At 59.6% G+C, this 12,540-nt stretch overlaps 1 protein-coding gene across 2 annotated transcripts in view; it reads right to left on the bottom strand.

Moving 5' to 3' along the window:
- Positions 1–12,540, bottom strand: part of POLRMT (RNA polymerase mitochondrial) — a 17,181-nt gene extending 4,641 nt beyond the window's left edge. For both annotated transcript variants that reach the window (XM_044947678.2, XM_006052734.4), the window contains exons 1-17: positions 12,384–12,540; positions 11,800–11,898; positions 8,946–9,538; positions 5,890–6,020; positions 5,614–5,806; positions 4,496–4,645; positions 4,150–4,314; positions 3,851–4,006; positions 3,383–3,607; positions 2,384–3,190; positions 1,901–2,023; positions 1,487–1,609; positions 1,111–1,290; positions 884–970; positions 694–807; positions 564–616; positions 356–454 (exon numbers count right to left, since the gene is read on the bottom strand). In XM_044947678.2, the coding sequence (XP_044803613.1) occupies positions 356–454; positions 564–616; positions 694–807; positions 884–970; positions 1,111–1,290; positions 1,487–1,609; positions 1,901–2,023; positions 2,384–3,190; positions 3,383–3,607; positions 3,851–4,006; positions 4,150–4,314; positions 4,496–4,645; positions 5,614–5,806; positions 5,890–6,020; positions 8,946–9,538; positions 11,800–11,898; positions 12,384–12,471 (3,386 nt within the window). In that variant the 5' untranslated portion in view covers positions 12,472–12,540. The remainder of the gene's footprint in view (positions 1–355; positions 455–563; positions 617–693; positions 808–883; positions 971–1,110; positions 1,291–1,486; positions 1,610–1,900; positions 2,024–2,383; positions 3,191–3,382; positions 3,608–3,850; positions 4,007–4,149; positions 4,315–4,495; positions 4,646–5,613; positions 5,807–5,889; positions 6,021–8,945; positions 9,539–11,799; positions 11,899–12,383) is intronic.

Below are 12,540 nucleotides of genomic sequence, written 5' to 3'. Positions count from 1 at the left end.
GCCTCTTTGCCACCAACCCCCAGCTGCTGCCTGATTCTCAGCTCCCTGTAGGGGGCTGCTGATGCTGGGCCCTGGTCCACCACAGGGCTCCATCCCAGGGTAGCCACCCAAGGGGAGGGGAGGTCAGTAACACAAAACTCCAGTGGACACCAGGCTCAGAACAGCCACACCACCATGTGAGCAGCTGTTCCTAACAACCGTCAATACTTCCCACCAGGTCAGAGGAGCTCAGGATAAACCAGACACCTTTGCCCGAACCTAGAATGTCCATGCACGTTGGGGGACCCTCAGAGGGCCAGCTTCACACTCAGAGCCCCTCCCCTACACTCCCACACGAGGACCCTGACCAGCACACCTGTAACAGTGCAGGGCGGTGAGCATCATGTGTGTGGAGTCCAGTGAGTGGATGAAGTTGGGTGGGAAGCCATTCTTCTGCTTCAGTGTGTTGGGCTTCCTGGGGGCGAGCAGGGTACACAGTCAGGACTCAGAGCCTGGCCACAGCCTGGGCCCCGCCCATCCCTACCCGGGTGGCCTCCTGCATGTCTGCCCGTGCCCACACTCACTGGTTGGTGTCCACGCTGCTGCTGAACGTGAGGCTCTGGAGCCCGCCTTTTATCTGCAGGGTTGGCATGGGGACACAGAGGTTGAGTCCTGCCCTGCTCAGTGGGGGTGGGCGTGGGGGACGGCACGTACCATGACCTTGGAGTCTCGGTGGTAGGGCTGGATAATGGGGACGCCCAGGGGCGTGATCCACTCCACAGCTGAGCCCGTGAGTGAGATGAGCCGGGCACTCTCAGTCAGCCAGCGCTGCGGGGACGGGCACCAGGTCAGCAGGGCTGGGTCTGGGGCCACAGCCCGGGGCAGGGGGAGGATGAGGCCTCACCTGGATGGACCGGGTGCCAGAGAACATCTCCTGGAGGCTGTTGAACACCTGGCGCACAAGGTAGTGAGATGCCTCCCACACGAACTCCTGGAGAAGGGTAGGGTGGATAGGGTTCAGGGTCCCTCACAGGAAGTCCCCCTGCACGCAGGGGGTGGGCTTGCTCTAGGGACCCCGCAAGTGGCAGAGCCAAGCCCCTCCGTCAGGACTACCTACTGCTGGATGCGCACCTGGGGGAAGTCCTCGAGCTCCCGGAGGCGCCTCTCGATCTGCAGGCGGCCACCGTAGCGGGTGACGCCGTACACCACGGTCATCACTGTCTGCTTGACCACCTTGCGGCTAATGAAGCCCTCCAGCACCTGGGCCACCCGCACTCCCTGCTTGGCATCCTGCCTGCGGAATACCTCCACCTGCAGAGGCAGTGGGCGGGGCCACCCACCCAGAGGTGGAAGTCTCCTCTCCTCTTGGGGGTCACCCCCTCTGCCTCCCGGGAACCCTACTCACGGCCTGGTATGGTGACAGCTGGTGGCCATGGGGTCCAGCATCCAGACCCTGGTGGGTTTGGGGGATCAGGGCACACGGGGGTGGGGGGGTCATGGCGCCTACCTGTGCAGCTACCTCACTGTACACGTCCTGCGGCAGGTCAGAGGGCGACAGGTTGACAGAGGTGGCCCCCGTGCTGTCCCGGCCCAGGGCAGCATAGTGCTGGAGGCCATTACAGGAGCCGTCCTGGGCAGGGGGTGGACAGTGACAGACTGGGTGAGGTGGGCCAATGTCCGCAGTGGGGGGCTGGGGCTCCTGTTTCCCCAGCTCTGCTTAAGCAAGACCGCCCTGGACCCGCACACTGACAGGCAGCCAGGAACCTCTGCAACAGGGAACTGAGGCACAGAGAAGCCCTACCCGGGAACACCAGCCAGTGCAGAGTGGACACCATGCCATCCCTCAGCTCCTTAGCCTGAGGAAACTTTGGCCGAGCCCATGAGGGCTGGGCGTGCTCCACAGCAGGGTCCCCCAGCTTACCTGGTGAACCGGAAAGTGGGAGATGTAGGTGGTAGGGTCGGGGGAATGCACCACCTGGGCAATCTCCATGCAGCAGGCCAGGGTTTGCCAGGGCTCATCTGCTTCCATCCACCACTTCCGGCCCTGTGGGAGGCAGTGGGCAGGGTGAGGCCAGGCCCACGGTCTCCAGGCCCCACCCAGTGGGGTCAGAGCCAGCCTGGGAGTACTTCCTGGGCACAAGCAGCAGCTGGTTGGGCCCAGGTGGTAGAAGACATAGGAGGCCCTGGAGGCATGGAGAGGACCAGAGCAATGGACCAGGGAGGGGACCGGCCTGGAGAGAGGGCCACAGTGGTATGAGAGGTGGCAGTGCTGTCCACGGCCCAAGACAGAGAAAAGGCCAGCAGGAGAGTGCCAGGAAAGAAGCAAGGCTGGGGGTGCCTGCAGGGTTCTGAGGTGGGTGCGGGGGCGGCGGGGCACGCCCGATGGTGAGGGGTCAGAGCCCACCGTCATGGGTCGTTCAGCTGAGTCCAGGATGTCCTCCATCACCGCGTCTGCGTAGTCGCGGCGTGTCTGTAGTGACTCGCGCTTCTTGAGCCCTGTGAGGTTGATCAGGTGGATCTTGAGCCAGTCGAGGCCATGGGGGCCAAGTGGACGGCCCTGGGCAAACTCCAGCAGCGCGCGGGCCAGGTCACTGCCAAGGTGGTTGAAGTGTGGTGAACAGGGGTAGGTACGGCCTCGGAAGTCCATGTTATGCGGCAGCCAGAAGACGTGGTTCCGCAGATGCTGGGCCAGCGACAGACGGTAGAGTGCATCTGCGCGTAGGCTCTGCATCTCCCGTGCCACCTTCAGCCGCCGTGCCAGCTCCCGCCGCATCTCCGCCTTGTCAGCGGGTGAGGCCTCGGGCAGCAGGCAGCCCTTGGGGGTCTGGCGGCCCTCGGGGGGCCGGGGGGCCTCAGTGGGTGGGGCGGGCACGCCCAGGCGGGGGCAGCCCTTGTCCCTGAAGAGGTCAAGCACCAGGTCGAGCACGCGCCCATTGACGCGCCAAGCACAGTTGCCCAGCTGAGTGAGGGCATCCAGAGCGCCGTGCAGCTCGGCGGGTGGGCAGCGCTCCAGCAGGAGCTGGTGCTGCTGGGTGCCCTCCAAGGACCGCATCATCTTGGTGGGGCTCAGTAGGAAGGCGCCTGAGTGTGGTGACGTCCAGGGGAGGGGCGGGCACAGCATGGGCACCTCCGTGGACTCGAAGATCAGCGTGCGCTCCGCCGCTGTCTCCTGCAGCTGTGTGAAGGCTGGGTGTGGCTTCAGGATCCCGATCTGGAGGCAGGATAGGCCAAGAGGTCAGGATGCACTGTGAGGCAGCGAAGGAAGACACCAGGGTCCCCTCAGATGCCAGGACCCTGAGTCCAGGTCCTCAGGGTCTGGAGCCACAGCAGGATCCCAGAGCCCCACAGCCCCTAGGGTGCCCCCTCCCCCTTCCAGCACAGAGGAGCACCATCAGAGAAGTACCTGGCGGAAACTGCGGAAAGAATACACATGGTAGAGCACAGGGATGAGTGTGCTGGGGCCCCGGGGTGCTGCCAGGCTGCTGGGCATCTGCACGGCTCGCACCAGCACCTCTGCCAGCTGCTTGCCCAGCTGCACCAGCACAGACACAGGCCAGGGCTGCTCCGGGGGGGCCTCAGGCACGCCCAGCGCTTCCCAGTGCTGGCGAGGCAGGCAGGGCTCTGCTACCTGCGGGTGGGAGGGTGGTTCAGAGACCTGAGAGTCCAGATGCAGACCTAAAGACCCCGGCTCAGCCCCTGGCAACGAGCAGGGTTAGGTGAGGAAACTTAGGTGGAGTCTGGGGGCCAATCTGGCCACCCCAGGCATGGAGGGGGAGGGGGAGGGGACCTCTGCTTGAGGCCTGGGGCACCCGGCCCGGGCTCCCCAGAGCTCCTCGCCCGGGCTCCCCCTGCTCAGGCTCCCTGGCCTCACCTGGGTGTCCGAGGCCAGCAGGTGCAGGTACTCGAAGTAGCGCTGCTCTAGCTCTTCCACCTGGTTCCTGAGCCGCTTCCTCTTCAACACACGCAAGCCCAGCTCGTGCGCCAGGAAGAGAAGCGACTCGCCATGCGGGGGCAGCGCCTGCAGGGTCTGAGGGGCAGTCCCGGAGGACAGCACCATAAGCCCCATGCTCCATCGGGACCACCTGACCCACCCCCTGGCCCCTGCAGGAGCGCTCCTCCCACAGCCCCCCAGCCTATAGCAGTGGCCCCGCCCCCTCCTGGTGTGCACACCTGCAGCAGCAGCCCCACTAATTCCTTCTCACTGAGCAGGCACAGGTAGGGGAAGAGGGATGGGCGGCCTTCTGCGGCAGCGCGGGCCTCACTCTCCTTGGTCTCCTGCAGCTCCAGGGACAGCACCGACTCCCATTCGGCACGCAAGGCCGCCAGGGTCTTCCGCTGGCGATTGGAGGGGACAGGGCAGGGTTGCACAAGGAGTCACTACTGTGCCCAGGCAACCTGGCCCAGCCTGGTGGTCGAGGTCCTGGCTCAGAGAGAGGACCTAGTAGGACGGGTGCTGGGATGAACCCTGCCCAGCGGACACCCAGCTCAGCAGGCAGGAGCACCCCCAGCCCCTTACCGCCTGCAGGACCTCCTTGGTCAGGAGCGGGGCCTTCTCCACGGACTCCACGGTGACAGTGGTGGCCATCTCCACGCCAAGCTGCTGTCGGAAGAGGCCCTGCAGTTCCTTCAGGGACAAGTGCAGCTTCGGGTAGGACACAGAGGGGTCCTGCCGGGGCAACAGGCTGCCAGTGAGGCCCCGCTGCTGACCTCTCCACCCACCAGAGTAGAGCAGCGTCTCCCTGGCCTGGGGTGGGGGTGGGGGAGGTGCCAGAGACAGTGTGAGGCCCCGGATGCTGCTGTTTTCTCCTCCAACTTGCAACTGTGTGACCCTTCTAAAGATAGGTACACTAAAGATAGAAAACCCAAAATGTACATCCACACAAAGACTGGTCCACAGACAGCCACAGGAGCCTGGTTTATGGTGATCGAGTGTCCACCAAGGGATGATGGATAAACACCACGTGGTCCCTCCACACATGGGCATCCCTCAGCTGTGAAAAAAGAAGCTCAGACACTCGCTACCACCTGACGCTGAGAACATGATGCTCAGTGAGAGAAACAGACACAGGACACACGGGGTGTGATTCCACTGATGGGAAACGTTCAGAACAGGCCGATCCACACAGGGAGTGGGTTCCATGTTGGCAGGGGAGAGGGTAGGAGGTGACCACTGATGGGGATGGGCTTCCTTTCAGGGTTATGGAATGTTCTGGAGGTAGAGATCAATGTACTAAAAACAACCCACTGGATTATACTTTAAAAGGTGAACTGCAGGTCAGGAGAAGTCTGTCCCAGTAAAAAAAGAAAACTCCTTGCGTCGCCCCAGGGATCTGGGTGTTACGCTCTCCTCCACCCTGGGAGGTGGCTTTACCTCATGCGCCCTGTGCCGCCTGCAGCATTAGCTGTGCAGTTTCAGGTGGGTACACTGGCCCTGCAATACCCCTATGCTGTGCCTAGGGTGCGTCTCCATGTGGAAACCAAATATGGCAGGGTGTGGGCCCCCCAGGACAGGGCAGCCTCCCATCCACCAGCATGGGGTGGGGGGGCCAGTGCTGCCAGGAGAAACAAGGGGAGGGGCCGAGGCGCCCAGTGACCACCCGCCCCCTTCAGGTTCCCAGATGCAGGCCAGCTCACCTTGGCGTAGATCTCCTGGAGCAGTGGCGAGGTGTTGACCTGGGGTGGGGGCGGGGGTGGCGGCTGGGGGCTGAAGGCCGGTCTGGCCTTGCGCACAGCACGCAGGAGCTCCTCCCGCTCCTCTGCGCTCAGGGGCACAGCTGAGAAGAGCCCCTGCAGCGAAAGCCCGTCCTGCTCCATCTGCTTCAGGCACCTGAGGGCACACACACCCAGCTATTAGCACCAGCGGGGAGCCCCTGGGGTCCCACCCCAGCTCCACCACCGCCCCCTGCCCACCTTCGGATGGTGCCGGCATCCTGGTCCAGGCGCCCCATGCACTGCAGGGCGGCTGCGTAGGACAGCAGGTCCGGGGCCAGGCCGGCATCTTTCAGCATGAAGAACACGTACATCAGCTCTTTGAAGGAGCCCTGGGGGGACCAAGCTGGGTGAGAGCCTGCAAGGGGGGTACGGGGGTGGGGGGGGGGCACGCCTGCTCCTTCCCCCAATTACCCCACCACAGGCCTCCCAGACAACTCAGCCAGCACCTTCCCCTTGGCCCTGAGGATCTAGGAGAAGTGCCACAGAGATGGGCATTGCCTGTGCCCTGCCCTGGGGCCTGCTCCCTGTCTGAGAGCTGGGTCTACACCCAGGACAGATGGGCCGGGGGCTGCTCAGTGTGGTGGTCACTGGGCACGCTAACCAGAGCTCAGTTTCATACCCAGTTTGGCAGCAGCAGGAGGCTGGTGCAGCTGAAGGAGATTGGCAAGGTCACAGAGAGCTCCATTGGACACGCTGGTCTAGAAGCAGCCCATCTCTCCTGCCTTTCTAAACTCACAGGACTGTCACCACCACCAGGAAAACACGCACAGACCCTGCACAGCATCCCCCCGCCCCCAGTGCCGAAGCCCTGGGCAACAGCCTTCACAGCTCCCAAAACCCAGCAGGGCTCCCCGTTCTGCAAATAGGAAAGCCAAGGCCCAGAGGGGAGGGGAAGGGTGTGGATCGAGGGGAGCACATGGCAGAAACAGGAGGGCCGCCTGACACATCCACCTGGAGCCTGAGCAGAGGGCCTTGTCTGGAACAGGTACTGTATACACGCTGGACGCTGTATGGCACTCAAGGCAGAGGTCAGGGGGACAGAGACACGCCTGAGGGACATAGCTGCCCAGGAGCCGGCAGAGGCAGGAAGGAAGGATGGGATGCAGGGAGGGGGGCCTGTCTCACCCTGACCTTGAACGTCAGGCCTCTGGGACTAACAGAAAATGAGCGTCTACTGCTGGAAGCCTCCCAGATGGTTCAGGTGTTCTGGGGCCCCAGAAAGCTTGTCTAATCAGAAACCTGCCGCCCTGACAGAACTCTCCGCTGGCAGATGCCAGAGGGCCAGCACCGCAGGAAAGGAGACTGACGCCTGGAACTGAGCAGGCCTCCCACAAAGACAACGCAGGAAACCCCCTGTGACTGTTGCCGTGGAGACCCTGGCGCCTCCCAGTGCTGCCAGGCTGCTCTGGGCCCCATTCTGTGCGTGAGTCAGCACAGCTGAGGCCCTGTTGAGAACCTGCCTCCCCAGAGCTGCACCCGCACTCGCCTCCCTCCTTCACCGCACTAAGACTTTCTCCGATGCTCCTCAGATGAGGGTGCAGACGCACAACAGGGAGGGTGCTGGGGAAGCTGTCTCCACAAGGGTGCTTAGGCAACTCTCCTCAGCAGTCACAGGTCAGAGAAGTCACAAGTGAAAAGAGCACTTCCCTTGAGGGAAGTGGCTAAAGCTGCACCCAGAGGGAAATTCACAGCTGGGGATGGCTGCACCATAACGTTCTCGTCCCAGACAGGAGCATCGAGGAGGCTGCCCTGAGAAGGGCCTACAGTGCCCCGTGCACCAGAGCCCTGGCTGAGTAACCACACAGGAATGCTGTCTTCTGGCCGTTTTGTCATTCTCACATTTTCCATCGAGGGCCACGTGTGACTTATAATTAACAAGTCTCAAGAATTGTTAAATGGCCACTTAAGAAAAGATGCTCAACATCACTATTAAAGAATGCAAATCAAAACTACAATGAGGTATCACCTCACACCAGTCAGAATGCCATCATCAAAAACTCTCTACAAATAATAAATGCTGGAGAGAATGTGGAGAAAAGGGAACCCTCTCAACCTGTTGGTGAAAATGAAAATTGATATAGCCACTGTAGAGAGTGGTATGGAGATTCCTTAAACAACTAGGAATAAACTACCATATGACCCAACAATCCCACTATGGGGCATATACCCCAAGAGAGCCACAATTCTAAAAGACACATGTAACTCAATGTTCACTGCATTCTAAGTCACTTCAGTTGTGTCAGACACTTTGAGACCCCACAGACTGTAGCCCGCCATGGGAGCAAAGAATACTGGAGTGGGTTGCCATTTCCTCCTCCAGGGAAATCTTCCTGACCCAGTGATCGAACCCACGTCTCTTATGTCTCCTGCACTGGCAGGCGGGTTCTTTACCACAAGTGCCACCTGGGAAGCACCCAAGATGTGGTACATATATACAATCGAATTCTACTCAGTCATAAAAAAAGAACAAATTTTGAAAAGTCAGTCCAAATGAGGTGGATGAACCTAGAGCCTGTTATACAGAGTGAAGTGAGTCAGGAAGTGAAAAACAAATATCGGTATTAATGCATACATATGGAATCTAGAAAAATGGTGCTCATGAACCTAACTGTGGGGAACAAGTGAAGACGCAGATACAGAGAACAGACTTGTGGACACGGGGTAGGGGGAAGGTGAGGGCTGGACGAAGGGAGAAAGCAGCAGCGACATATATACACGATCGTGTGTGAAACAGACACTGGCAATAAGTTGCTATGTGATGCAAGGAGCCAAACTGTGCGCTCTGTGATGACTGAGAGGGGTGGGGGGAGGGGGAGGTTCACAAGCGAGGGGTATTTGTATAATTATGGCTGATTTGCGTTGTTGTACAGAAGAAACCAAGACAGCATTGTAAAGCAATTTTCCTCCAATTAAAAAATAAATCAATGAAGAAGGAAATGACAACCCACTTTAGTATTCTTGCCTGGAAAATCCCATAGACAGAGGAGTCAATGGGCTACAGTCCACAAGGTCACAAAGAATCAGATAGGACTTAGCGACTAAACAACAACAAAAAGAGTAGATATAACTGATTCGCTGTGCTACCTAACACAACACTGTAAATCAACTATACTCCAATAAATTAAAAAAAAAAATCTAAAAAAAAAAACCTGTCAAAATAATAAAAACTGAAGGCCTGACTCCTGGGGCTGAGAGACCAGAGTTGGGATCTAGGTGCCCCGGGTTGGCTCCCGCCTCCGACCCCAGCCCCTTACCTGGCGAGCCCAGCCAAGCATGACGGTGTTGTACATGGGGAGTGTGAGCAGCTGCTGCTGTGGGGCCCGGCTGTGCTGTGCAACCAGCACGTGGTGGGCCAGGGGCAGGTGGCCCGTGAGCAGGCAGCACTCCAGGAAGGCCAGGAGCTTCTGGCGCTGGCCCTCCAGCCGGGATTCGGAGCCCTCATCTGCCTCCTGGCTCAGCCTCTGAGGGGCCTCCTGCAGCAGCCGGGCCAGCTGCTCCTCCCAGGGGCTCTGCGGCCTCTTGCGCTCCCACTGCTGCAGCTGGCCCGCCAGCTTCCTGCTCAGCAGCCGCGGCTCCATGCGCAGACGCTTCTCCCAGGTCGGCTTCTCCATCTTCGGCAGCTTCCCCTCCAGATGCTGCCAGCGCTTCTCTATCAGCTGCTGATCCTTGTCCAGCTTCTGCACCCAGTGGCTGCTGAGCACGGGGGCAGCCCCTTCAGCCCCCACTGGGGCCTGCCTGGGGGGCCAGATGCCACCAGCCTCCGGGGCCTGAGCCATGGCCACCCTCTTCACCGTCACCTCCTCTGCCGTGCCCTCAGCCTGCAGTTGCCGCACCCGTGCCTTGAGCACTGTGGGGAGAGAGATGTCAGGGGACCCCGCTGTCAGGAGTGGGGATCAGTCCTGGGTGTGTGTCTGCTCACCACCAAATGCACAGGTCTGCCTGGGCTGCTCAAACCCAGCCCCGAAGGAGCTCCTGGAGTTGCCCACCACCTGCTCCTCGACATCCTCCCACCCCGGCAGCTCTGTCCTTCCCAGGGCTCTCTCCCTCCAGGTCTAGCCAGTCAGCGCCTCCTTGGGGCTCTGCCTTCAAAATCTACCCACAGCCCCTGCCTCCTTGAATCCCTGCCTCCCTTTCCTGTCGCCACTCCAGCTGTAATGCACATGCACAAGCGTTCACAGCCACAGCCCACCCCTGCCCTGTGCTGCTTCACAGCCAGCTCTCATGACCCTATGGGGTTTGGGGCCATTGAGTTGGTGAACAGGGATCGACCTCACCCAGGGAACACAGGGTTCCTGAGTGCCCCATCCCACTAGCAGATCCATGCATCACCCTGTTGTGAGTTTTCCCATCTGATACACCTTATTTCGTACACATATTCGTGATATATACATATACAATGGCCAATACTGGAACTCACTTCTGAACAAACTTCGCCGATCAGACAAATTTTCTCCAAAAGGCACATTACAGTCCCCTGGAGCTGAGGGGCTCAAGATGGTCCTGCAGCACCATGCCCGGGGCCATTTTAAACAGCTAAACCACCAACACACAGCACAAAATGCAAACACAGGGCACTAGATATACCCTGAAAAGGACGCCTACTGACAGAGTGTCACCCAGCTCCACCTCAGCTGAGAAGGTGTGCGCTGACTGGGGTTTCAGGTAAAGTTCAGCTGGTAGGAGATTCTGCAAACACAGAATCCGCGAATGTGAGGACCAATGGTACTTGTCTCCTGCCTGTGCCTCTCTCACTGTAACATCAGCCCAGACACAGGAGGGCTGGTCTGGAGCAGAAACACAGCAACAAGAAAGGCACAGCCCCCGCCTCAGTGGATGGAAAGTCAGCAGACACTTTCTGAACGTGCAGATGGTCAGTGGCAAAGTGCCACAAAGGGCACGAGGTGGCCACATCTGAACCCCCTGGGGGGTGACCGGGGACAAGTAGGTGCACTGATCCCGCTGGCAGAAGCCAAGGACGCTTGCAGAGGCCACAGGGCTCTGAGGCCCTCAATGGGGGTGGAGAGGGAATTCTGCCAGAAAGGATACAGCTGGAGGGTCGAGACTAGGGAGTGACATGAAGTGATCACATTTTCACACCCTGGGCTTTGCCTTAAAATAATGAGGTGGGTGAGAAATCAAAGAAGGTTGCTCTTAAAGCTGGTAGGACCTGTGGCTTCACTTCTGCACGTTTGGGATTTTCTGAAATCAGGCTTTTCTTTTTAAAGGCTCCCCCATCCCACTCCTGGCTGCTGGCCACTCACTGGATGTGGGGCAGGAGGGAAGCAGGAGGCATTGGACACCTGAGAGGGAGGGGACAGTGATGCCCCCAGCTCGCTCTGGAGATGCCAGGACCTGGCTGTCCATCCCCAGTGACAAAGACCACCAGCAGGCCCTATCAGGCGCCAAGTCCAGGAAGTTGAGCCAGGACCACTGAAGTCCGGCATGTCACAGGGCAAAACCCAGCTCTGCACACAGCAGTCCAGTCTCTCCAGCCACAATTTAGGCTTCAAGTCTCTCATCTATTAGGACTTCCTTGAGAGTTCAGTTGGTAAAGAATCTGCCTGTAATGCAGGAGACCCCGGTTTGATTCCTGGGTCAGGAAGATCCCTCAGAGAAGAGATAGGTTACCCACTCCAGTATTCTTGGGCTTCCCTTGTGGCTCAGCTGGTAAAGAATCTGCCTGCAATGTGGGAGACCTGGGTTCGATGATGCCCTGGAGAAGGGAAAGGCTACCCACTCCAGTATTCTGGCCTGGAGAATTCCATGGACTGCATAGTCCATGGGGTCTCAAAGAGTCCAACCCAACAGAGCAACTTTCACTTCATTCTCTCATCTGGAAAGTGGGAGCCCCTGGTGGGTTTGGGAAGACAAGGGAACTATAAGAGCTCACTGCACACAGCATTCACTTCACAGTGGCAAAAAGGGGGCCCGTGGACCACTAGAGAGCAGGACCCAGTGAGTTACCCCATCTTGCAGACTGACAACCCTTCTCAATGGGGTGGAACCAAGGAACCTTGGAGGAACGAAGGAGGTGGCTCCCAGGAGTGTGGTCGGCGGGGTGACAGTGAGAAAGGAGCATCAGGACCAGTGCCCTGGAATCAGGCTCACCCTCCAGCAGTTCCGCGTGGCCGCAGCCCTTCCGGCGGTCCTGCTCACAAGCGCTGGCAGACAAGCTCCTCTTTCGGCCCCAGACGCCACCAAGGGTCCCTGAGGGAGAGACCAGGGAGGCTGAGGCGGGTGGGTGTCAGGGCTGGGGCGGGGAGGGCCGTCGCAGGGTCAGGAATCGCAGGATCCGGGGCAAAGGAACCCTGAAGACCGTGCAACTGTCAGTGGTCACCCGTCTCAAAGGAAATACCACAGGGTAAGGGAAAAAGGAAACTGGGGCCTGAGTTCGAAGATAAATGGTTCCGCGAACTAAGGCACAGACAGTTCAAAGGTTAAAAACTCTAATTCGTAAATAGTGGGTCATGGGACTCCAAAAGAACCCAGGAATCAAAGGTCAAAGTGCACCGACGACCCCGGTCCGTAGAGTGGCCCAAGGGCGACTGAAAGCGGGATACAGTCACTCGGTTCGGCAGAATCGCCAAAGCAAGTCAGCTGGATCCCTGGGGTCGAGAAGCCAAAAGTCACGGCGGCGGGTGAGGGGGCAGAGCAGCGGTCCCGGCGTCATCCCCGGGCCTCCCCTGCGTTACCTTCTTCGGCCAGGAAGCAGGGGTGGCCCTTCGGCCACAGGGCCCTCCGAAGCCCCGCCGCCCCGCGGCCACAGCGCAGCGCCGACATGCCGCCTGCACGCGGGACCACCGCGCCACTGCAACGCGCCTGCGCCCGCCGGGAGTTGTAGTTCCGCTG

This window comes from Bubalus bubalis, chromosome 9 (genome assembly GCF_019923935.1).
Source record: "Bubalus bubalis isolate 160015118507 breed Murrah chromosome 9, NDDB_SH_1, whole genome shotgun sequence".
NCBI lineage: Eukaryota > Metazoa > Chordata > Mammalia > Artiodactyla > Bovidae > Bubalus > Bubalus bubalis.
This window is presented reverse-complemented; position numbering and strand designations above follow the sequence as displayed.